This window comes from Chinchilla lanigera, unplaced genomic scaffold (assembly GCF_000276665.1).
Source record: "Chinchilla lanigera isolate Chin_1 unplaced genomic scaffold, ChiLan1.0 scaffold00029, whole genome shotgun sequence".
NCBI classification, from domain to species: Eukaryota; Metazoa; Chordata; class Mammalia; order Rodentia; family Chinchillidae; genus Chinchilla; species Chinchilla lanigera.
In genome coordinates, this window is record NW_004955430.1 from 23,119,119 (window position 1) to 23,145,179 (window position 26,061).

Genomic DNA, 26,061 nt, shown 5'->3' on the forward strand with positions numbered 1-26,061 from the left:
AGAGCACACCGAGCTTTTCCATTGCACTTCGTCCTTTAGAGAGGATAGGCGACCCACGACATTGGTTTCACAGGGCTCTAATGGGCTGTGACCCATGGCTTGGAAACTGATTTTAGATCACATCTGTGCCCTTCCCCGCTTGCACTCCATCAGAATTAACTCAGTTGCCATCTCAGTGTCTGCACAATCCATGAGAGTAAAAGATAGGCACATCTGTAAAAGCCAAGCTTTCTCCAGCAGAAAAGTGATGGTGTCTGCACAGCTAGGAGACTGTTTTAGGGTAGGCGGCAGAGCAGAGGGCAGGTCTCCCTGCGTGGTACAAAGGCCGGAACAACCGTCAGGGGAAGGGACAAGTAGAGAGCTGTTTCCCTGGCGTCCTCCATGAGGCCCACTATTTTGTTCAAGTCAGGCAGTCTTCTAAGATGCCAGACATTCTCACATTCAAGCCTGTAGAAACATCCACAGGCCGGACACACACACCATATACTGTGAGGCTGAGGCAGGAGGACTGTAAATTCAATCCCAGTGTGGACAATAGCAACTTAGCAAGAGCCTGTCTCAAAATAAAAATATAAAAAAAGGTGGGGCTAGGGATATAGCTCATTGCAAAAGCCCTGAGCTCAATCCCTTAGTACCACGCCTCCAAAGAAAAAATTTCAAAGGAAGATTTGCCTCCCCTGTACCCCCACAGGTGCTCAAAGTGGCCGGTCACCTTCCTCCACTCGAGCCTCTTCTCTGTCATCCTCTGGTCTCCAGTGCAGTCTGAGGAGAACTCATGGAACCCGGACTCCTCATGGCAGCCGAATGCAGCAATGCGCTCAGGCTGATCCCCAGGCTGCGTGGTTCTGCCCCGTCAGGCACAGCCACGTTCTTCGGGCTGCCCAGAATCTAGAGCTTCCGACCCTAGCACACCCTCTCCTGCCTTTCCTCCTGCTGCTGCTCAGCTACCACGCCACACAGCCATACCATACACTGCGGCGCCCGGGAGATGAGGACGACGAGACCCCAGGCACTCGGCGCTGCTGGGTCCTAGGTACACCACCTTGACCTTCACCTCACCCTCCCAGGGAGGCACCAGGAAGGAAGTACCTGGCTCTAGTCCAACCAGGTAGGCCATCCTACAGAATTCAGGCTCTTTCCGCTGCCTCTTAGTGCCCCAGGTGACACCACAGTGTCCCACTGGCCTCCAGCACAAGGCTGCTCCCGAGGTCAGGAGGAGGAACGTGAACCCTCCTCGTGACAAGAATGCTGGAGGGAAGGAAGAAGCTGTCTGCACCCAGTGCTGCCAGGTGACCCTCCAGAGGGCTCTTTCTTCCCACATGACCAACGAGACTGAGTAACCCAAGGCCACCCTATCTCGTGAAAGCTCATGACAGCCAGCCACAGCCTTGAAGCTGGGAATGCCCAGGAGCCTGGTTCCAGCCTCTCCATTTCTCTGTGCAGCCGCGGAGCCACAGCTCTGACAGGTCACCTTGAACCTTCCCTAGAACATGCAGGAGACATCGTACAACTGGATGCTCCTTACCACCTCCCAAGCTTTTTCTGATGCTCACTGGGAGCCACATGCAAGGCTCTCCACTCTGAGGGTGCGCGTTCATGTAAAAACGTCCCTTGTGGAGGGTGTGGAGGCGTGTGCCCACAGCCCAGCACTCAGGAGGCTGAGGCAGGAGCACTGCATGAGCCCTGAACTTTGAGGGCAGCCTGGGTAACACAGTGAGACCTCATCTCAACACGTGCGTGTGTCTATTTCCTTCCCAATTACACCGGAGTACCCACACTGGACACCCAATGCCGGCCTTTGCCCCAACTCACCCTGGAAAAGGGACGGCTCAAGACAGAGACGGAACCGAGACAACTGGTCACACATCGCGTGTTCCACGCCAGCCTACCTTGGTCAAATCCATTCCAAGTTTGAGCTGTGAGATGAGATGAAGAATTATGCTACGCTGATCCTCCATGACGCCCAATTCTGTCTCTTCTTTATCTTCATTGTCAGTTTTCTCATCTTCGGACAAAACCAGTTCAGGGCCTGAGTTTGGCTAAAATGAAAATCATCATTAAATATCACCAGCTGATCTGTTAGAAGTCAGGAACACAGCAAAGGAACTCATGCGGGGCCCAGCTCTGCCCCAGGAGGATTTCCCTATAAGTCGTCCCGCTGGCCTTCTGCGGGGCAGGCTCTGCACTCTGGCCACTGCACACCCCCTGCCGCACTCTTCGCTCCTGTCAGTGAGTCGCCTGCCAGAAGACTGTCCCTGACCGAAGACGTCCCGCTCTATAAGAAACCAACTATGTGAGAAGGGTATAACTGCCCCCCATCTTGCCCCAGCCCGTGACACTAATCTAATGGAATCTAGATCTAATGTAAAATTTTTTGTTCATAATTAAAAGTTGGATTCTCTCCTGGGACTAAAATTACCTTATAGAAAATTTTACTAAAATTATTTCTACCCAAACCAATTAGGAACAATATTATCAAGTGTGAGAAATCTTAGAATTGTCATTGATTGAGGGAAAAGACTAAAAAGAAAACCTAAGGAGAAGCGTGTGGAAATTTATAATGATACAGAGGTCTATGCTGGCCACATACTCTGCTTTCCTCAGTGCAAGTTTATGAGTTCAATTACCGGATGCAACTTTTCAAATTACACAGAGACGAGGAAAGCTAATGAAATGGGCTACAGGGATTACTGAACATGTAAGTTTCCGATACCCAAGTGTCAAGGATTCTGGGCACAATGCAAAGCTGTGCTGGGAATTCTGCTGGAAGAAGTCACCCCATCCCACTGCTTCACATTTACCTATGTTCTTACGATACAGCTGCTCATCCGTAAGCAACACACTCTTCAGAACACTACAGACTTCTTTCCAATTACCTATGACGGGTCAGGTATAAAATACAGGAACACAGCAGTTCAAACGTATTCATTATAAAAAAATAAAGACATGCCTAAGTGTCCATGCAAAAACTGATGATTCATTAATCTCCTCAAACAGAACCGTCTTCCATCCAAAGCCACTGACATATGCATACAAAGATTCGCTCAGCGGTCAAGATGACGTGACTGTCCCGCACAACGCACAGATGCTCACTGTTCCTTACTGACACTCCAAAGAGGGAGCCATCGTGCTTCTTCCTGTCTGCTACAGGCATTCTTAAAATTTGAGTTTAAACAGAACTTTCTATAGACACATTCCAGGTTACCCTTCATCTCTAAATAACCCCAAATGTGGAGAGATGGTTGGGAAGGCCTCAGCAAAGCACCCATAGCTTGAGTTTGAGTTTCCTTCCATCACATGCCTGGTTTTCTAGCCTCCTCCTGTCTACTATAGCATATCCTGGCAAGTTACTCTACTGGAACATACTGAAAAATTGGGAAATTCTTACCCATTCTATCCCAGGAAAGACTGCCCAGATGAAATCTGGGAGGCCCTGATTCTACACAGGGGAGCTGGCAAAACAGGGGCAGGAACCCAGCACCACCGTCAGGAGCCTGAAGCTGCCCCGCTTTGCTGATACTCCTTGGGCTGTGCTACAGTGGCTGCCACCAGCAAGGCAATGCTGAACCCGAATGGTGCGGGCCAGGGTGCGCAGAGCCATCCTTCTGTCCGCCTGCCCTGCTGGCTGCTCCTTCTCCCTCCTCTGGACTCCAGGTCAGTGTTAAGCAGGTAGTGTCTCAGCTCCCTGTGAGCCCGCACTGCCAATCAAATGCCACTGAACATGCACCTTGCCACTCCCTTGTGGTGGCCTCAGGCAGTCATTTGTATGAGTAGAGCTCGGTCCCCCCACAGCCACCTGGGGAAGTGGGAAGAAAAAACAACAATGGAAAAGAATAAAGTCAAACCACCACCATCCACTGAGGGCAAAAGGTGGATCTCAGTGCCCTAAACACCTTGGCAAAGGAGGTAGTTCCGTTTAAAACACAGTTATTCCTGCTTAGAGTAGCTGTTCTCACAAAATACTGATTGCAAACTGATAGCTCAAATGTGGCTGCAACGTGCTTTAGGAAGGAATCGTTCTTCCCTTTCCCCCAGAAGTAAATGCATGGGGAAGATCTTCATCTTTTCCATTTACTGCCACATTCAGTGTGACATGTTTATAGAGGCCCACATCTCTTCCTGTCTTCCTTAATCGAAAATTACACCCAGCCGGGCCAGGAGCCCCTAAGTCTTCTGCCCCATGATGGATGCTCATGAACGCGAACACAAACTTCGCTTACTCCTCCCAGTTCCCACTGACCCCACCTGTCCCGTGGGCAGGACGATTCAAAGACTCTCACTGCCGCAGAGAGAATTTAAGCGGCTACACAGGGTCCAGAGCTGACTCATCTGGATGACTGCGGTCAGAGCTCTCAGGTCACTGATAGCCGCCAAGGGAAGGATGGCCACGGGAAGGCCAGCAGACACCTCCCTCACTGGCACAGGTCCTTAGCAAACCTCGCCTCAAACATAAACAAGGACCTGGCGCTCACTATTTTCTCTTTCAGGCAGCTTCTGAGAACTTTCCTTCCCTTTTTTTTTTGTCAGTATAATAGTTTGTGAATAATTCCTTTCTACCCAATCTCAAGTGAATAATCAGGGACTTTTTTTTAAGGCTCCTTTCATTTATCTGATTGGTAACGAGCAACTCAGTCCCTCTGCAGAAAGGGCAGACCACGCTCCATGTGCGTCCATCTGCGGATACAAGGAGAGAAGGCGCCACACTCAGCAGGTCAGCTGGCAACGCAAACAGATCGGCATCCACACAGCACCCACCGTCAGCAGCACTACCAGGAGAAGAGCTGCGTGATGGAGGTTGAAAGGTACCTTCTCCCCTTGCAGGGTCAAGGACTTGTTTATTCTGCTATTCTGACATGAGAGCCAAAGAGACTGTCACTGTCACTTGATCTAAGGGCTGCTCAAGACAATCAGGCATAATATGTGCTCATCACACCATGGCCCTCCCCCTCTTAAAACACCCTGCTTTCCCCCGGGTGCCAACGTTCACCCACACCCTTCCAATCTACGATTTTCACCTATAAAGCAATAAAAACAAACTGCAGGTGATAGAAGAGGGCAGAATGATGCTTCTCCACCTCAGAAGAAAAATGGATGTCAGAAGTGGTTTCATAACACTGAGCAGATTTATAGGACTTAAGAAGAATGTACAGATCTCCCCTTTCCCAGAGATCTTTGCAAATGAGCTAGCCCAGCCACAAAAATGTACACAAACTTGAAGATGAAATAGAATTAAATTATGTTTTAAAAGGAAGCAGCCTTTGAAAAAAATGAGATTTTTAATAAAAACAAAAATTATGACTCAATATTTCTACCACACAAGCACCTCGGGGCATATGGTGCTACAAATATCAAGTGACTCATGCCTATTAGCCAAAGTGAGGAAAAACAAGTGAAAATCTGACGGACAAGAAAAGATTTAATGGGCTGGCTGGGGATGAGGGACCTTCACTGGTGCCCCAGCAGTGCCCATAGCAAGAATTCTTGACCCAGGCCCCATGGACAGGCCTTAAGATATCCATCACCATTCTTGAAATTTTATGCAAAAGTCACATGGGTGTTTTTCTGAACAGAGGGTCTATAGCTCTCCTGGGACTCTCGGAAAGGCCTGTGTCTCTTAGCTGACCTCAGGAATCTTCAGGATCAACAGTGAGGCCATGTAAGAGATGGGATCTTGGCTGGGGCGGGAGTCTTATCAAAGGCCATCACAGCATCTGCAGATGTGGCCCTGCCCACAGCCTCAGAACGCTACTTCTCCAGTCAGGAGGAGCCACTCCCTGACAGTGACCCAGAGCCAAATCAGAAGGGAAAACTGACTTGTGTTAGGCTGACATGGGTTCGACAGTTTTCTCATGGGGGACTCGGGTGAAGGAGAATCATTTAGCTCTCCTTTCCACTCTTACTTTTAACAAAAATCTTAATTCTTCAATACAAATGCAAATTTCAAGGAAGACTGAATGAAATTCCAATCTTTTTTATTCAATACATAATGTAACTTCATTACAGTTTGCATCAGTTCCAATAAAAACCATGAAGCAGACATTGACCAGTAGAATCCCCTCCTGTCCCTGTTACGGGCCTCGCCCCCTCACCCACCCACTCCCCTTTCTGGCACCTTACTGTCCTTCTCAGACGGTGATACCACCTGCTCTTCTCTCCTGAGACCCGGCCTGTAGAGAGCTGGAGTAAACGTCCAGCCCTGCGTCTGCGCATGCCTAACAACCTAAGGTCCTAACACAAGTGGCTGAAAGGTCACTGGTTCTGTTTGTGGCACTGTGGTGAGGCCGGTGGTCACATCACCAACCCCTACAGGTGCCTTCTGCCACCAGACAGGGAGCGCATGCACACTGGAGTCGTTCAGTTAGAGACATGCGGGGACTGCATTCCAGCAGGATTAAGATGAGGTCCTAAAGCATCTTCTGCACAAATAAATATGAACCCTGAAATAGATATTCTTAAGTAGACAATACTCAACACAAAAATATAACCCACTGAGTTTACGTGATGTGCCACTGTCCTGAAACATGCCAAGGACAGACAAACCAGCTAAGAATGAACACCACCACCTCTTCTGGCATTCAGCACACCACACTCCATCCATTTTAAAGCCTGACAACTTTCCCCACATGCAGTTACCTTGGTAAGAAGGCACCAGAGTGAACTGAACCATACCAAGGAGTGTCGGCACCAAACAAGACCAAGCAAATCCAGGTATTATCCTGACAGGAAAACAGGGAAATCTAGCCATGTCAAACAGGTATTTTATTTTGGGGGCAGTGCTGGAGAGTGAACCCAGGGCCTTACAAGCTAAGCATGTACTGTACTGTTGAGCTACATCCCAGCCCCTCAGAAAGCATTTTAAGGGTATTCTGAGGGTCAAAGAAGGGCAGGCAGCGGGGAGATGACACAAACCACCACCCTCAGATACCCCCAAAGGAAAGAGATGTCAGACAGACAGCAACAGGGGGAAGGAGGAACCAGGAACAACAGCCCCTCATTTATGACTTATTTCTCAATTCTACAGCTACATGGAACATGCGATCACATGCAGTCATGGCCCAGCGCTGTTTTTGTTCACTGGCGGCTGAATTCAAAAGAAGCTGGTTTGTCAGCAAATGAGACGCTCTGGGGAAACTAAGAGGAAAGCTGAGACACAGGCTGGAGAGACTGAGGAGCTGATGAATGGGAGACAGAAAAGGACATGAAGAAAAAATGAACAGTGGAAGACACGCATGGGACCTGAGTGTCTAAAGGTACATGGGCCTGGGGATGAGTTACTGAGCGCATTTTTTTCAGATCTAATGACAGTATATTACCATTGTTGATAACATTAATGGAATCCATCAAAACAAAGACAGCCCTTTTCATCTCTAGTCATATCCCATTTAACCAAATTATCACAATCATTACACAGTGCTACGGTGTACCTTCATGGTAGTAACACTGTATATCCTAAGAGGTCCATCTAACAGCCCAGTGTCATGAAAACTGGCATAGCTGCATCTGATCCAGGCCAACACCATATGCCAAGGTCACCCCCACTGCCTAGTACAGGCAAAGACATCTTCATCCCTCAATCCCCCACAAGAAATTTTTTCACCACAGGACTACTAAGTGCAAGGCATTCACTGTTACAGGCTTGGAAAGACTGATCTCCCCTGCAGGTAAAGGGACATAAAGTTTTGTCATGTGAATGCCAAACAGCTGCTCCGGATGACCTACTGTCTTTCCCACACTTCGGAAAGGTGGGATTTCTTTTCCCGAAGGGTCTCTTTGGTGCCTGTCTCTATTAATTCCCCCAAAGTAAGCCATCTCTGCCGGCAGAAGGTCTCTCAGTCGATTGGATGATGCTCCCTTGTGGTCAGAAGTCATGCCGAGGACAGATGTGGACCCATGTCTTCATATGGCTCCTCCACAACTGCTGCCCCTTGGCCCTGATGTAGGGCAGCTGTTCAAGGCTCTTGCACATGAACTATCCTCTATGTGGAGCCACTCCCAAAGCCAGGTGACTGACTGTGCCTCAGAGGCCACCAGTGCATTTAGAGGATCTTATCTTGCCATTTGGAGGTAGGTTCAACAACGAGGCCACTGTGAGGAGAAGCCGATGGAGAAGCTGGCTCTGTCCTTCACAGGTCCACACATAGCATGTCCATGCAGCAGGCTGGTCCCCACTGCCGTTTTGGAGATGCTGAGCTGGTTGCCACTGACATCACAATCCTCCTGCTGCCTCCCAGTGGATGAGCTGGCTTTCTTGTGCTAACCACACATACACACACATTTACCACACTTGGCTCTCATAGACTGGAAGGTCAGATGCTCTTCCTGAGCAAAGGGGCCGACCTGCAGAAAGGTTAATTTTAAAAAAACACACCCTGGAAGGTAAAAGGAAGTCACTTCTGGGGAGAGGAAGGTGTTGGGGGCATTCCCACCAGCCAAGATAAGCAGGAACAATTATACCAAGAGTATTAATAGGCGTTCCTTTAAAAACATTCCAAGAAAGCATTCATAGGAAATAGCAGCATGTCTCTGTCTCATTTCCACATATCTGCTTAGAAATTAGAGTCTGGTCATTTTTAAATGAAAGGAAAAAAGAAAGGAATCAAGAAGGAGCAAAGCAAGTCTAAAGAAAGAACAAAAAAGGCAAAGGAAGCAGCAGTAGCAGGAGGAGGGGAGGCAGCTGCTCTGCCACGGTGGCTCTGTCATGCCGCCGGGGACACTGACAACCAGCATGCAGGAAGTAATGCTGCAGAGCCCACACGTGCAGTATTTAGCATCACCCTGACGCCTGGACCGAGGGGAAAGGGAAGGGCCCCAGCAGGACACAGGGACCTACTAAGTGCCAAGAGCTGTGTCTGGTGCTTTACAACATTATCTCAAGGAGCAGGAGGCTGGCACTTTACAACCAAATCCAGCCCTGAATTGGTAAACTGCTCAAGGCTTAGCAGGACTTCCTGAAAGCCAAGCTGTATGGAGTCCAGGGACCAGGGTCACCATGGCCCTGATTTTCTGGTGTTGCATGAGCAGCATAAATCAAAGAAGCTCATTAGCACTGGGATGAAAGTCATGACAAGGAAAAAGAGGAGGCCACCACAACAGGGAACACGATCACCAGGCTTTAGGAGACAGTGACACATACCAGCGAGAGCTCTGAGCTTTGTTTGCAGACAGTCCTAGAGACAAGTCCTGAAGGCACTAGTTTCTACCTTTAAGGCTCAATCTCCTTGTCTGTGGAATGGGGATAGTACCTTCCACATACATCTGAGAAGTCATCACACATCAAAGCATGGAAAGCCCTGAGCCAGGACACGGCTCATAGAAATGCCTGGTAAACGGCCAAGTCCCATGAAGCCAATAACTCTCCCGAGTGACCACAGCACCCACAGGCACGCTGACCTGAAGCCGCTGCTGTCAGAGCCACACCCCGCTAACTGTGCACAGCCCTCCTGAAGCTCGCAGTGCCTCCCGCTCACTCCCTCCCAGACCGCCCCGGAATGGGGAGGGCTCTGGGGCTGCAATGGTCCAGGTTCCCCACATCATTTCCCAGGTCTGAGGTTATGCTGGGGAAGACTTCATAGGGATTTCAAAATGTTCTCCACCAAGGTCACATGCAGGCGTGACGACTTCATGAGACAAATACAAAGCAACAAAAGTAGTGAATCAGAGAGGGATCCCCAAAACTGTCCCCAGAGGAACAGTTACAGTTTGGTGGTGACAGGACCCGTAGATGTGGCATCCACAGCCACCATGCTCACCAGAAGGCCCAGGAAAGGGAGGAAGAAATTCCTTCAAGACCCCATTCTAGACATCCTGCAACTCTGATAAGAGCAACAGCAGTGGGGGGCTGGGGATTTAGCTCAGCGGCAAAAGCGCCTGCCTGGCAAGCGCAAGGTCGTGAGTTCAGTTCCCGGTACTGGAGAAAAACCAAAAAAAAAAAAAAAAAAAAAGAGCAACAGCAGTGGTTTGGGACACAAATGATACACGTGGGAAGTGCAATGGTGAGCAGGCTCCAGCGCAAGTTTCTCTCCCCTCCACCACCTTAGATCCCACAGATAGCAAAGCATTACATCTGATATTAAAGCTGTCAGGATATTTAAGACAGAGTCTCTGAATTAGACTGATATTCTGGTTGAGGCGGAGTGTATAGATCTTTCTTCCTTTATCCTAGTCCTGGGTCCAACTAGTTATTTCCAGCTCCTCATTTCAGACTTAGTTCAGCTGCATTTCTGAGGCACCAAGGCGGTGTCTCCATCCTACCAAGGCCCTTGACATCAGTAGGCGTCCATCCGGGCTCTTGACACAGCAATCTGCTTCCTGGCTGGGTCAGGAGTGGCAACTCCGTTAGTAGAGGAACACTTTGCTACTCAGGGCCGTCTGCTCAGGGCCATGGGTGGAGAGGCCACAGCCAGGTCTGGGAAAAGGAACACTGTGATCAGTCCACAGTATCAGTCGGGGCCACGTGGCTATCAGCTTCCTCTCTCCAAACTCGCTGATGACAGGAACCAAACTGGTCTAATTCACTTCGCGTTTCTCAAACCCCAGCACAAAGGCTGGCTCATAACATTTTCAGTAAATGTTTTTCTAAAGGATCAAATAAAACAAAATGAGAGAGATTTGTGGACACAAAATTTAAAAATCCAGCTTTAGAATCACAAGGCCAGTCAGTGACAGAGGTCACATGTGCTTCATTTATATTAAATATCCAGAATAGGAAATCCAGAGACAGAAAGCAGAGCTGTGGGTGCCGGCGCTGGGAGGATGAGAGTTATGGGGGTGACAGCTAAACCACAGTGGGTTGTTTTTGGAGGTGAATAAAATGCTCTAGAATTGGCTGAGATGATAACAACAGTACCTGTGAATACAGCAGAGTCCACGAGGTGCTTGGTACACCTCAGTGGGTGAGCAATACAGCACCAGCACCACTTAATGTGTTCAGTAACGCTGTTATTTAAAAAATAGAATTGAAGGAAAGGAAACACGGGGCAAGAGCACTCAATGAAGGAAGGGAAGGAGATCAGAGGCCCACACAGGCCAGCCAACTCCAGGCAGAGCCGCACCACGGCCGACGGGGGAAGGGACATCGCTGCAGCAGGCAGGACCAAGCGAGGGCCAGAGACCAAGGTACTGCAGGGAGGCCTGGCCGAGACCAGGTACATTGCTTTGGCCTGATAACCTGACTCAGCCCATGAGAGTCTCTCTGTTCTCAAGGCTTCAGACAATTTATACTCTGACAATTCCAAAATTTGTATCCCAAGCTCAGCCTTCTCCTGACTTCAGATGTGTGAATCAGCTGCCTGGCCAACATCTTCCTGTAGATATAAACTGCTAGTAGGAAGACAGACCCTAGAGAGATGTCCTTGTCCTGACCCTTGGGACCTTCAGATACGTTACTTTCATGACACAGGAGGCTGCGTGCATGTGATTAAATTAAGACACTGCAATACAGAAATTATCCTGGATTATCCAGGTGAGCCTCACATAACCACCCAACTCCCTAAGAGATTCTTTCCTGGTTGAGGGCAGAGAGAGATGTGACCAGGGAAGCAGTGCCAAGGGGGTGCAAGGCTCCTGTCTCTGAAGATGGAGGAAGGGGTCACCAGCCAAGGGATGTGGGCAGCCTCAACAAGCTGGGGTAGGCCGAGCAAACAGGTTCCTCCCCAGAGACTCTAGAAAGGAACAGTCTCGCCAGTACTGTGACATTATCCCACCCAGTGTCACCCAGAGAACTGTGAGATGACAGATTTATGTTGTTTAAACCAACAGAAAACACTACTGAATGGTCACAATAAATTGAACATGTCTAGAACAGATCTTTTAACAGATCTTCAAAATGTGATCTTCCTCATCTCAGTGAAGGACAGTTTTAGCTTTTCAAGTGCTCCGTCTCAGCCCTGGCACATCCTTGGCTCTCCCAGCCACTAGCAGATCTGCAGATTCTATCTAAAACCTGGCCATTCCTCATAGCCTTCACCACCCTGCCACAAGCCACCATCGCCTCTCACCTAATTATGGCAGTGGCTTCCCAGCCAGTCTCCCCTGCCCCTCCCCCACTGTTCACACCTTCTCACAGTTGCCAGAAAGCATCTTAAACCATAAAGCGCATCGTGTCACTCCTCTGCTCAAAACCCTCCCCCATTTTATTAGGAAGAAATCTCGAAGTCCTGACCATGGCCTGTGAAGGCCTACATGATGCTGCCCTACTAACTCCTGTCTTCCCTCCAACTTACCCTACTCAACCTCCACCAGCCACCTCTGTCTCGAGAACACACGAACTGCACGTCAACCTCAGGGCCTCTGCACCTGTGTCATCACTTTTTTCCCCTCTATGCTTGGTTTGCTTCCTCACTTCACCTAGATTTCTCCTCAAATGTCAGCTCATCAGAGTGGCCTCCCAGCATGGTTTAAGTCCTTCCTTCCTCGTTTCTGTTGCTCTTACACTCTAGACCTCAGGCATATACCTTCCCAGATCACCTTCTACTCTAGCTTCTGCCTTTGTTTGGTATGGCACAGCAGACCGCTCCTCCCCAAACCTCACACCCACCTCTCTGATCAGAAGTCTTCCCTGGGACAGAGTGTAGCTCAGTGGCAGAGAACATGCTTTGCATGTGTGAGGCTCTGGGTTCAATCCTCAGAACCACAAAAAGGAACAGGGAAAAAAAAAAGTATTCAATGGCTTCCCATTGCCCACAGGAAAATGTCTACCCAGCCCATCATTCAAGGATTCTTGATCTGACCCAAGCTACTTCCTTCCTCCTCCTCACCTGTTTTTCCTCTTGTCTTCACTGACCACAGTATACATACAGTGCACACACTATCCTCAGGTCCACATCTATTTTTTTAAGCCACTGGGATGGAAATACTAGAAAGTTCTCCCTATTAAACATGCACACACTTTTTTCTTGCCATTATTTCTTCTACAATACAGTATCACCATTCACATGCCATTTACACTGCACTGGTGGGTATTTTAAGTAATCTACACATGACCTAAGCATACAGGAGGATGCACAAAGGTTATAAGCAAATCTTGCACCATTTCACATAAAGAACTGCAGCACCCTGTAGGGGGGCAGATAACAACAGAGAACTACACTTATTTCTCATGCTAGTCTCTAGAACGCACTACCAATACAGTAGTAACGAGCCACATGTAACTACTTAATTATAATTAAATACAATTAAAATTTAGTAGAAATGGCACTATCTACATTTTGAGTACTCGGCAACCACAGGTGATTAGTGGCTGCCACAATGGACAGTTTTGAAAGAAAATATTTCCATCATTGCAGCAAGCTCTTTTAAAAATTTGTTTTAGTACATGTTTGTGATACACAATGAACACATTCATCTTGGTAAGTTGGTATATATGCATATCACATCTTACTCCTTTTTACTTCCCCTTCCCATTCTCTCCCCCTCTTTCCTTGGATCCCCTTCCCATCTGCAAAAGGAATACTTCTTCATTTCCTATTGTCTATCTTTTATTTTGCTCTTTAAATTGTATGCTGGGTTTCTCATATAAGAGAAGCGTATCACAGCAAGTTTTATTGGACAGCGTTGCTCTAAAGTTTTAATGTCCTAATAGTTCTTCCCTACTCCTTGCATAATTATTGCTCTAAAAAACCAGCACCCATGACATGACGCCACTCTGATCACCCAGGCAGGTGCATTTGTCCCTCCTTGAAAGCCCCACATACTTGAAAGCCTCACTGGGGTCATCCACAGGCTACTGTCATATCTAACTGTTCTTAACTTCTTGGTACTATAAAGCTCAGTGCAGACTCTGAAAATCTAAACTTCCTATTGAAACACAAAAGAAAATTTTACAAACACCTCCATCTCAGAAATAAAATGGAGTAATGTAGTTGGCGTAGCCAGTAGTAAATAAAATGATTATGGGCTTAAAAACTTAAAGGAATTCTACTATGATTTACTTCTATTGTAACCAGTGGTGCATGCTGAGAATAAGTTTCTGGCTTTCTATATCCAGTTTAAATTAATATTGACTTATACTTTGTGCTGAGAGATGGATTTCTTCTAATTCTACAGATGGTAAATGCCTTTATTCACAAAATAAACACCATGAGACTAAGGTCGACGGTACCACCTAAGTAATTCTTTCAGATTCTATACTTAATGCCACTAATTGCTAAACTGCCTTGTTCTTCCCAAAAATTATGCAGTTATGAACCTCAATTCTACGGTAGAGACAGAAGAAAGGAAGCAAAACAATGAAGGCATGCAGGTGGCAGCAGGCAAAGCTCGTAATCGGGCCTACACAGTGTGTGGCTCCTGGGCCTGGGGTGCCAGATCGCTGAGACTTAAAAGAGATGCCAAGTCCAGGCCCCTCCCAATTGGGATCAGAAACCCTGGGGCCAGGGATAGACTTTCATTTGCTTGATTTTTAGCAATTATTTTAATTGAAGTGTAATTGTTAATTTATACCCAGTACAATGTACAGATCTTAGCATACAATTCTATGAGTTTTGACATATCAGTTTTTTAAAACTGTTTTTAAGTGCACAGTCACTGTTATTAGCTGTATCAATATTGTGCAACAGAGCACTAGAACTTTTTCAACTTGCAAAGCAAACTGTACCGCTTGAACAGTAATCCTCTTTCCTTCCCTTCCCCCTGCCCCCGCAGAGCATGAGTTTCGGTCAGCCCAGCAACTGTGTGATGTGCCCTAGGGTCAGAACACAGCTCTGAACATCCCAAGCCAAGGGGGCTGGAGCAGCAGCCAAGAGAAGCGCAGGCCCCAGGGAAGAGCATGATGGGAGGTGAGTGTCCCGACCTACTGGCAGGGTGGATGCAGCTCTGGGCTAGATACTGGGGGACCCTAACAGACAAATGAACAACTTTTCCCCATATACTTGTACACTTTCCCCATTAGACCAGCTTCTAGAAATGACACCTGATGACCTACAAAACAAATTCAGAAAACTATCAACCTGCCTTGGATGAAGGGGACTGTATTTCCATCCGTGCCAAGTGGTCATTCAATTCTGACTGTGAATTTTATCTGTCCAAGGTAATCATTTCTATTTCTATCTCTCACCTGGAAATCCCCAAATGAGTCTCTCCAATGGAAATTTCAAAAGGGTGTGATAATGTAAGGGACATAAGTAGGGGTATTGCAAACTACAGAATAGTTCTGATTTACAAGTCATTAAAAGCAAGAGGCATTTACTGTGCTTTGCAGGCCAAAAGAGATTGCATCATGAATAATGGAAAAAGCAATGTGCATTAAAACCTTTTCTGCAGATAATGTTCTCCCAGCCACACAGAAGGCAAAATCACGGAGCACTTTCAATGTGCTAGGTACATAACATCCATGGTAGCAGCCCAACCTTCAAAGGTCAAAATCAAGCAGATTCACCCTTTTTTGTTTCAAGAGGTACAGTTTCTAGATCATTACCTCCTGGTTCTCAAATAATCAATGATTCACTGCCACAGGTAAAACAAGAGCTAGCCATTTTCTGAAACAACCCAAAGCTTAAGCAATTTTAGACATTGCATTGTTCTTAAAGATAGCTCTGGCAGATGCCAATTATGTCCAGGTTTCTGTAAATATGAACAAACTAAGAAAAAAACATCTGGGAGAAAACAGGCTCCAGTGTTGTGCAGGAAAAAAAAAAAAAAAAAAAAAGGAAACCAAAAATAAAACGACCACAGCTCTTAATTTCATGGTGAAGAAGCACCAATAACCCTCTGATAACAGCTACAATCTCTAAAGCCTACTCAATACCTTTTCGCTCAAATAGCAGGCATTCCCTCTGCTTTTTAACTTGCATTGTACGTGTCCATTTTTCTAGCCTCTGTGACAGAGGACATTAAAAGGTTTCCCTGAACTCTTATTCAAATGCGACTAGAATAAAAGATCTACGAGGGTAATTGCAGCAATTCATATTTTTTTCATGTTATTCTACCGCCATAAAATCCAAATGAAGCTCACTATGTCTTCTACTTTAAAAACTGTCACATTATCATGCTCTTCTTTGCCCTGCTCTCAAATGCTTCATTCAGTGAAAACTTCAAGGGGATATTTGTGAGACGGCAGTAATCATCTTAGGGTAATGTGAACAGTGTGTGGGGGCACTACTAATGGTCAGAACTGTGGGATTATTGTCATTAGCTCAAAAAGAATAAGAATTTTAGGTCTACATTTACTTAGGCAGGACTGCCACTACTCCAAATACTGAATTCAGTTTGTGTTTGTTTGGTTCACTCTGATGCACAGAATTTCTATTTATGAGGCAAAAAATAGTTCCATGATGACTTTCCAAGGTAGAATTTTTGTGACTTTCATAGAGATTTTGACAGAATTCTCTACTCCTAAACAGCGCAGCTTCATCCCATTCCTAAAATATGATCATGAAACCCATACTCCCTGTGAGTCTCAAATTAACCCCATGGTATGCAGCACTTTATTTGAAACTGACTTTGAACTGGATATTTTTATCATGTTATGCACAACCCAACGTCTTTGAAACTAAAAAAAGTTTCACAACCATCAAGTGTTTCATTTTTAAGACGTTAAACTACTGCTTTTATCAATTTGACAAATACACCACATGAAATTGCCTTAAAAACAAGAAACATCAAGTCAGGTGTGCTGGTGCTTGCCTATAATCTCGGCACTCTGATTTCATTTATTTTATTTATTTATTTTTTGGGGGGGGGTACCAGGAATTGAACTCAGGACCTTGCACTTGCTAGGCAGGCACTTATGCCACTGAGCTATATCCCTGGCCCAACCTCAGCACTCTGGGAGGTTGAGGCAAGAGGACTCCAAGTCCAAGCCCAGCCTGGGTAACTCAGCAATTCAGTGACACCATCTCAAAAAATGACAAGGGCTGGGGATATAGCTCAGTACAAAGGCCTTGGGTTCAATGCCCAGTACCAAAAACAAACAAAAAACATAAAAACAGCAACACCAGACCCTGTATGGAAATAGAAGGTCCAAACCAGAACCTCTACAGAATGCATCTCAACACATTTTGATATTTACTTCCAAGCAAGGTGGCAGGCCATCAAGTAGATGAAAGGCAAATAACAGCCTCACCATGGAACAATTCATATTTATCTCCCCCACCTACCCCCTAGCAATACCAGAGGTCTGGGAGTTGAACCCAGAGGTGCCCTACCACTAAGCTACACCCAGTACTTTTTATTTTGAGGTAGGGTCTCACTAAGTTGCCCAAGCTGGCCTAGAACTTGCAACCCTCCTACCTTAGTCCCCCAAAGATCTGGGATTACCACCACACCTGGCTGTAGCAATTCTCTGAATGAAGGGACTGCTCATTTCTGGCTAGATGACATCCCAGGATGGATCAATGTGTGCATCAGTTGGTGTACATCCCCACAGTTGCTGTGTCTCTCTGTAAGACAGCTAATACACAGACCTGCCTAGGGGGCTCATTCAAGTTTGTATTCCTAGACGGTGACACAAAATTCTTGAACCTAATTTTACATTAATGCTGAATTATGAAAGGACTTACAAATGCTTCAAGTTACAGGTTCTTTATGTGAAAACATCTTACAGTGGCAGTGATCAGGATTACTGCCACTGCTTCTGACCTTTACAAGTGCACCCAAAATGTGAAAAAATGTTGTTGACATGCTGTATAGAAAGAAGTCTTGGAAAATATTAATTAGAAAGTTCAACAACCCAACTGAACACTTACAAAGGCTATAAACAAGACATTAAAGGCAAAAGAAATACAAATGGCTAACAAATATGTGAAAATATACTTAACTTTGCCCATAATTATAGAAAAAGAAATTAAAAGCAAGATACCATTGCTCACCTAAAAAACTGCTAATAAAACATGAACTTGAACGTCATTCTTTAACAGCAAAGGTACAGGATAAGAGCAGCCCTCATACACTGCTTAAGGAGTATAAATTCTTCTTAGTCTTAGAGAGCTTTTTTATAATAATTATCAACACTTTAAATTCCCACATTTTTTGTCTTAATTTCACTTGTATTCCATTACTAGAAAATTTCCTTACATAAGACAGATTTGCACAAGTGTACAAAAATATACGTGGAGCACAATTTGCAGTAGTGAAAAAGTGGACCTCCTAAATGTTTCTCCTCATGTCTGGTTAATTATAGGTTAAATAAAATATGCTTTATAACTCCATGAATTAGAAGACATTCATTGAATGGAATGGCTTTGAAGCTGCTCAAAAGAATGCAAATTATCTCTACATACTGACAGGAGGATACCTAAGAGACACTGTTAAATTAAAAAGCCACAGAACATTACCTATAATATGAGTCCATTGGAATAAAAAGGCTCTAAAAATGATAAACGTCTATGCAATGGGTGGGCAAATTCCCCAGAACAGACAGAGCAGCCCTTACTAAAGTTCACATCAGAAAAGTCAGTTTAAAAAGTGGATTTTTACTTTTAACTTTGTACAAGCTCCACATTGTATTTTAAAAATGTAATTATGTTGTTTTACAGCAATTCTTAGAATTCTTCCACCCCCAAGCTGTAAAATGTCTGACCTGTCAGAGATGAGACGTTCTGGTTTCGCGTCTGGCTTACTCCGGAGGCTCTTGGGGCAGTGGGAAGAGGCGGGGTGACGAGCAGGGGCAGACTGGGAAAAACAAGCTTCAAAAGGTTGCACCATATATAGAAAGCAGAGCTGGTTATTTTTCTGCTAATAAAGGGTCCAGGTGGGCCATACTTTCCTCAAAAGAAGCAATTTAACACCTTGCTTAATTTCAAGCCAGAGGATGATCCCGGTTTCACTTCTGCAGCACCCTTACTGCATCCTGCGTTTCACTCCCGCAGTACCCTCACTGCATCCTGTGACCCTGCCGACTCACCTGCCACAGTGGCACAAAGCTTTCCCCAAGACACCCAAGCCCAGCACTGTGGAAGTTAGGCCACACAGCAGCAGGAAATTATTAAGGCTGCTGATCAGCTGGCCTGGAATTAAGGAGACTGTTCTAGATGATCTACGTAGGCTCAATGCAATCTCTTTAAGAGTGCTTAAAGTGAGAGGAATCATCAGCGGGAAGTCAGAAAGAAAGAGAGGACTTCCTGGCTCTAGAGACAGAGAATGGGGGCATCCTTTAGAAGCTGCAAAAGCAAGCAAACAGATTCTCCCCTAGAGCCTCCAGAAAAGAACAGCCCTGCCAACAGTGGGTTAGACTTCAACTTACCAAAGCCGAAGATGACAGTCATGGCATTTTCTTACAGAACAACAGAAAACAAATACAACCCCTTCCTTATTTCTGCACACCCCAGTACAAACCTGTGACCATCAGCCCAAGGACCCCACCTCTGAGTGCCCACACCTTGGGCCCGCACTGCCAACTGGTCAGTTGCCTGTAGACTTCCTCAGAGAAACCCAGGCAAGACATCAGCAACGAAACTGCCTTGATGATTATTAAATTAGCTACATGTGGAGAAGCCATATTTGAAAAAAATTATTAATGGAAGTCTTTGCTTTTCTTTTCTTTTGGCTTTGTTGTTTGTTGGTTTGTTTTTGCAGTGCTGCAGATCAAATTCCTGCCCCGTGCATGCTAAGAAAGTGCTCCACCACTGAGCTCCACCTCCAGCCAAGAAGCCTTTTGTAAATCATGCCACACCATACAAGTAGCACATGTCATTACTTACAGCCAGAATACTCCTCTGGAAGATAAGTGAACCCCAGGACAGTGTAACAACCAACACTCTGAAGGGTCCCCCAGGACACTTCATATCTACAAATGAAGGTAAGCAAGCTGGGTCAAAGAATAATTTTAATAAGGACAGACTTACTGTTGAGTTCCAAGCACCAAACTGAACCCTGGAAATATATGATCTCATATAACTGTCACCACACTGCCATCATGAAATTACTACTACCACCACTGAGAATGTGAATGCTCAGGTTCCTACAGGCAGTAATCACAAGAATGTGGGTTCAAAGTGCTGTCAGACTCCACAGCCAGGACTCCAGAGAGACATATACTAATCTCCACCCCCACCAAGCAACAGCTTAAAATGACAAAATACCAAAACGCTTAAGAAAAGAGAGAATACTGGCTTCATTCCCACCATTCTAAAATCCAATCACTTAATTGCACCTACCAAAATACCTCTGGGACACTGAAGAACTTTAACTCAATATCCAAATCTCAAACACAGGATCTTCCCTTCTATTATTTGGTATCTTATATCCTACCAATTAATTCCTTCTTTGAAAAAAACCTGTGTTTCCAAGAATATGAACAAAAGCTTTTGTGACGTGGGGGTTTGGACAAATAAACACTTCTGCTGATGCTTTTTCAGTAGCCATTATGAGCACCTGTACTTCAGGACACAAGGACTCACCAGACTGACAGCTACTTACCAGGTAGGGCAGTATTTAAAATGGGCACATATGTCCCCATTATGCAGATTTCTATAAAAGAGGCCATTCCAAATAAGTTCTTAGCACTACAAACTTATTAAATGCAAGTAAACATAAAAGTATATCCTCTCCTCCTGCTTCCATGTCTTCTCTCAATGCAATACATGACACTAGTATCAATGTACTATTACAAAAGTTCTTATCCCCCCAAAGAATCATTTTTGCCTTGAATTAAATAATTAGTTCTTTTAAGCCAGCACTACAATCTGGCTCTACAATCTAGTACACAAACAATAGGAAGAGGATATTTGGACCCAAACTACATTTTCCAAAACAGAATGTCATCACAGGGATGGGTCCATTCTCAGAGTAACTCACAAGCCTCTTCTAAACTCATAAAGTGGGTTCAGTACTACACATGTGCTATAACAAAATTGAAATTTGATCCTCTAAAATGTCATTTTTAAATAAAAAAGTTATATATAGTACAGTGGTGCCTTGGTCCACAATTCTGGAAAAGACAGCCACATTCATATCTGTCACCCGATGCAGAGCTCACAAACGAAAAATTTTGCCAAATGCTTCTGTTTGTAAATCAAACCTTTTGCAAACAAAAGGGTTCATGAACCAAGGTACCACTGTTTTGTGCCCCCATACTGGGGATTGAATCTAAGGCCATCACACTGAGCCATGTCCCTGCCCCCTCCACACCTTTTTGAAAATTTTAAAACAGGGTGTAAGTCATTCAGGCTGGGCTCAAACTTGTGATCCTCCTGCCTCAGCCTCTAAGAGTACTCAGATCACAGGCCTGTGCCACCAGGTCTAGCTCATTTCTTATTATTTTTAAAGGAAAACCATGCTGATGAGATGGAAGAAAATGTGGTTGGAGATCTGAGGCCAGGTGAAGAACACAGGCTATTTTCTTTCACATGGCTCTCCCCAGCCACTCTTTACACATGTTATAAGGAGGTCATTGACTAGGACTTTTGCAGCCAATAAAGAGAGCAGCATGTGACAGAGGAGAGTCTGGCATATGCTTAGCTCATGGGCCATGATAAAAGGCAGAGAAAGGGGCCAGGGCCTCGGGGAGGACGACAGTGCACTCCTCAGCAGGAGGAGGGTGATGGCAGGGATGACAAAGCACCACCTGTCCCCGGAAGGCATTCACCTCACAGAGCCTGCCCCCTTGGCCCCAGCTAGACCAGCACTTGCAGGTGGGGAGGGCTGGACTCCTGGGAGGTGGAGGACAGGATGGGGAGCCAAGCACCTGGGGGCACAGTAAGTTCAAGCATTAGAGAAGGGGCTGCTCAGGTCCTGCATCCTGGGGTCTGAACACCGCCGCCAGAGCTTACAGACTTCCACAGCTCACTGCTGCGCTCACACACACTGCTCTATTTCTTCCCTTATTCCCACACCTACCATCGCCGCCAAAAGGCTACAAACTTATAATCAAGCTCCTGCAATGCTACAAGACTCAATTCAAACTGCTAAAGGATATGAGAACTCATCGATTAACTGAGGCAAAGCCCGAAGCATATGAGAAATATTTTACTCTTTTTCCATAACGTTCTTTCCCCAAGATCATAAATCTCTGAGCGCTGACTTTTCATCTTCAGAAAATGAACGTCACTGGAGCCAGCATATAAATCACCTCGGGAATAGTTCTTCAATGTGACCAAATAAAAACATAAGCCAGGCAGAATGTGAGAATGTGCACAGCCCATTTCTACTGGTATGATTTCCTGGGCCCTGGCAAGCAAGGGGGACAGAGGGGAGCTGTGAAAGTTGGGGGCCACATTTATAAAGGTGAGAGTAAGTATCCAAAACAACAATACGAAAAACTTCCCTACCACATCACTACAATCTCTTCAAACTTCACCTTCCACTCAGATCTGACGTTCTCGCTTCATGGCAACAGGAATGATGGAAAAGAAAGGAGAAACGGAGAAAAGGGAGGGAAACCCCACGTGAAACACTAGGGTGCTTTAATCCCTTTTCATTCACCAGTTTCAAAGCGCTTAATCCTTTGGCCACTGCTGCAGAACAGGAGAGATTATAATACTTGGTGCTGATTTTTTTCATAGGGTTCCAGCTATTGGCAAATCCAAGGTGGCTACGTCCCCAACACTCCGATGGGTGTTTATGTCACAATGCTCCTCTGGCCTGGGGGAGGGGAGAGAAGGGAGCTACATGGTGAACACTCCTGAGGTTGCCCCCAACACTCAACCCAGTGGCAAACCGAGCAAAGGGCCCAGAATAGCTCACCGGCAAAGCCGTGATCTCGGAATCTCCACTAACTTCCCCTGCTCTCATAAAGACAACACTTAATCAAGAAGACAAAACGCTGTCACCACTGACAAAAAGATAGAAAAAAAGGGAAATGGAGACAGAGAGGAAGAGGACCTTGAGAAAGTAGCATAAACTGATATTAATCCCCCAAAGCCACACAGGTAAATAGACCATCATGCCTTATAGCCATGAAAGCTGCAAAAGCCAAGTCCAAGAAGTTTTTTCAAAACACGTACTGGGCTTAGGTTTGTGTGTAATGGTTGTTCAGTTGTTACAGAGAAGTAAGGACCTGGGGTGTAGCTCAATGGTAAGAAGCTCGGGGTTCTATCCACAGCACATTGTGCCAGGGTGGGGTGTGAGGACAGGAAAATGCTATTTTGCAAAACTAAAAGGAGCTCTTAACTAGGGGACACACAACCTGTTTGAATACCACAAGGTATTGTTTGAATACCAAAGTCTTCAAACAACTTAGCACCTCACACCTTGGTGTCATCGTAACTGCTTATAGGTCACAGGGAGCCCACAGCCACATCCCAGCAGCACCTACACAATCATGGCATCCTAATCTTGGAAAGACCCCTTATGAAGTGGGAGCCATTTCTCCCACTTCTAATCTCAAGATGCAAGTAATTTATGAAGTATGCACAGAATAAACTGGATTGTGAAAATACGCTAAAGTAAGAAGGGTTCCAACAGCCAGCACACAGGAACTGAGTAATGATCACCATCTTTCCACACTGAGCCACGAACTAATGAGTGAGCAGTATGTTTTCAGGCAAAAGCAACAACCTCAATCTGAGTTTTAAAAGTCCTGAGGCTCTGATAGCTAGGAGATGTATCTTCTACATTTGCCTGAGGGACAGGTTGCTTTCCCCAGGAGCCCAACAGCCAGAAGAGAAGAAGAAATCCTGATGATCAAATCATTATTCATTCTTCCATCAATGCCCTCATGGTTTGTTGAAAGGTTATGAGTTCCACTTCTAACCACCACCATCCAGTACCTACTGGTAAAAGGTACCAAGACCAACTGCGGGAAATGGACCCACTATAGGAGCATCTTCTGCCTGGAGAACTGCAGGAAACTGGTTGTTAACGTGTCCTGTCACAGAAACATGTATAAGTCATATGCCACCCGACACTCTGAAGTCCCTTCTGTTGGGGTTTACAGACCCCCTAGGCACACATAATAAAGATGAGAAGAGCAGAACATGTCATATAGTCAAAAAGACTAAGTGGGCCTTATCGCTTCCATTCATTCAAATATTTGTGGAGTATCTGCACAGTACCTTCCTAAATATTCTGTAGTCTCCACAAAGAGCAAAGTAATAAGACAGTGAGCCCGCCCTCAAAGAATTTGACCTATGAGATGGAAGGGGTAACTGGAAAACAAACACTGCATAAGAACAATCTGCTCGGGCAGACTTGGGAATCCAGCAGGTAAAAGGATCTGTCACCACCCACAGGCTTTTCCGCTCTTCTTCACTGCTAACAGAAACTCAATTCTGGGCTCTATGCCACCTGAGTGCCCTTTGGTCCAGGAAAGGCACATTTCTCCATGGCCAGGGAGAGGCACTCATGGAAATCCAGCTACCCATTATCAGAGGTGGTGTGTGAGCCCGTTCTGACTGTGATGTAATAGGGGAATTATACAGGGGCCATTCCTTCCCTAATAAAGAGGCTTTTAAGAACAGCCCCATATCTTCCTTCTAAAGGATACGCCGTGGAGATGCAACGCCTGGAATGATAGCCATGAACTTGCAACCATGAAGTGACAACCACAGGAACAAAAAGCCAACAGTGGGAAGAATGGAAGAGCTCTGCACCTTCAAGGCAAACAAAATTTGCTGCACTACACCTGCAACCACCAACTGCCAGAATTCAAATGTATTACTCCTTGAGTACTGATTGTTGGATTTTCTGTCACTTGCAGCTGAAAGAATCCTACCTAACGTAGGGAATGGTGTGGTATAAAGGAAAAGGCATTATCATAGAAAGAACACAGTCCAGGTATCAATTTTGTTTCTGCCACTCACTAGTCATGTGAAATGTGGCTAATCAGTCAGCCTCTACAATTTGGGGAATGGCCATTTGATCCCTAAAGACTATCTTAAGATTAAGTGATTCAAAGACAATGACTCCATGGCTGGAGTCGGGGTGTGTAGCTCAGCGGTGGAACATGAGCATGGTGTGCAGGAGGCTCTGGGTTCGGTCCCCAGCATCACACAAAGCAAAAGAACAAACCAAAAAAGGTCAGTGCACAAGACAAAAGGTTTATTCTACAGAATCCAGGAAGAAGAAACAAATAAGCTATGTCTGTTGAGAGGAGAACTGAGTGGGTAAGGACAATCCAATCACACACAAATTTACTTGTAACAAACCTTAAATGTAATCAACAATTCTTATGTAGCAATTCCATTTGGAATTAAATTCAGAGTTCGTCTCAGAATTCAAGAAAGTGATTTTCAATCATTATAAATCAGCGATAGTTGCCTCCTTCCTTAGTCAAACAGTTGACAACCAATAAATATGCTTCAGATATTTTGAACAAACCTGTAAGACTGAAAATCTGTGTTAAAAGAATTACATAAAGGATGAAAACAACACATACCTTGTGTATCTTCAAAATGCTATCACCACCCCACACCGGATACAGCCTCAATCAACATTTACCTATACACTGATGTGTCGGAAATGAAAAATAACTAGGTAAGAATGGTTGAGGGGATTGCTTTGGTCAGGCTTCTAGCTGAATGTCAGAGAATTTCCAGTTGACAGCTTTAGATGTTAAATGGTTCCAAAGTCCAGAAGCAAAATGACAATTCAACCAAGAACGTGAAAATTCTTCTTGGAGGAGAACTTAGCTTAATCTTACAGTTTTATCCTCAAAAGCTATTTTCCTGTCTTGGAGAAGGGAGAATTATAATTGCTTATTTGATAATTCAATTGTGCTTTTTTTAAACGAAAGTCCACTTGGCTAACTTACATGCTGATCTAGTACTCTGTTCGTGTGGACATTACAATTAGTCCCGACTTACGAATGAGTTCCATTCCAGGAGAACGTTTGTAAGTCAGATTTGTTCCTAAGCCCGACACAGGAAGTCTTCAGTAGAAAATCCACCCTGTTCACCCTGTTTTCCTTGAAGTTCTCAAACAGGCTTTTAGTTTTTCTTCAATAAGCACTGAGCTGAGTGGGACTCAATGCTGATGCTGATCCTGCGTCCACACACGGAGACTCTCTCCATCTCCTCTATCACTGCAAGGCACTTTCTGGATACCACTGACTTCTCTGGCACCACACACTTCATGTGTTCCTGGACCCTGTCTTGGTTACTTTTCTCTCATTGCTGAGACAAAATACCCAATGCCCAAAATTAAGGAAGGAAAGGTTTATTTAGCTCTTACAGTTTCTGGAGGTTTCAG

The 26,061-nt window shown here is 45.4% G+C and overlaps 1 protein-coding gene across 3 annotated transcripts in view; it reads right to left on the reverse strand.

Moving 5' to 3' along the window:
* Osbpl10 (oxysterol binding protein-like 10) overlaps window positions 1-26,061 on the reverse strand; it is a 298,636-nt gene that overhangs the window by 34,501 nt on the left and 238,074 nt on the right. For all 3 annotated transcript variants that reach the window (XM_005387524.2, XM_005387523.2, XM_013515705.1), the window contains one exon: window positions 1,890-2,039. In XM_005387524.2, coding sequence (XP_005387581.1) covers window positions 1,890-2,039 — 150 coding nt within the window. The remainder of the gene's footprint in view (window positions 1-1,889; window positions 2,040-26,061) is intronic.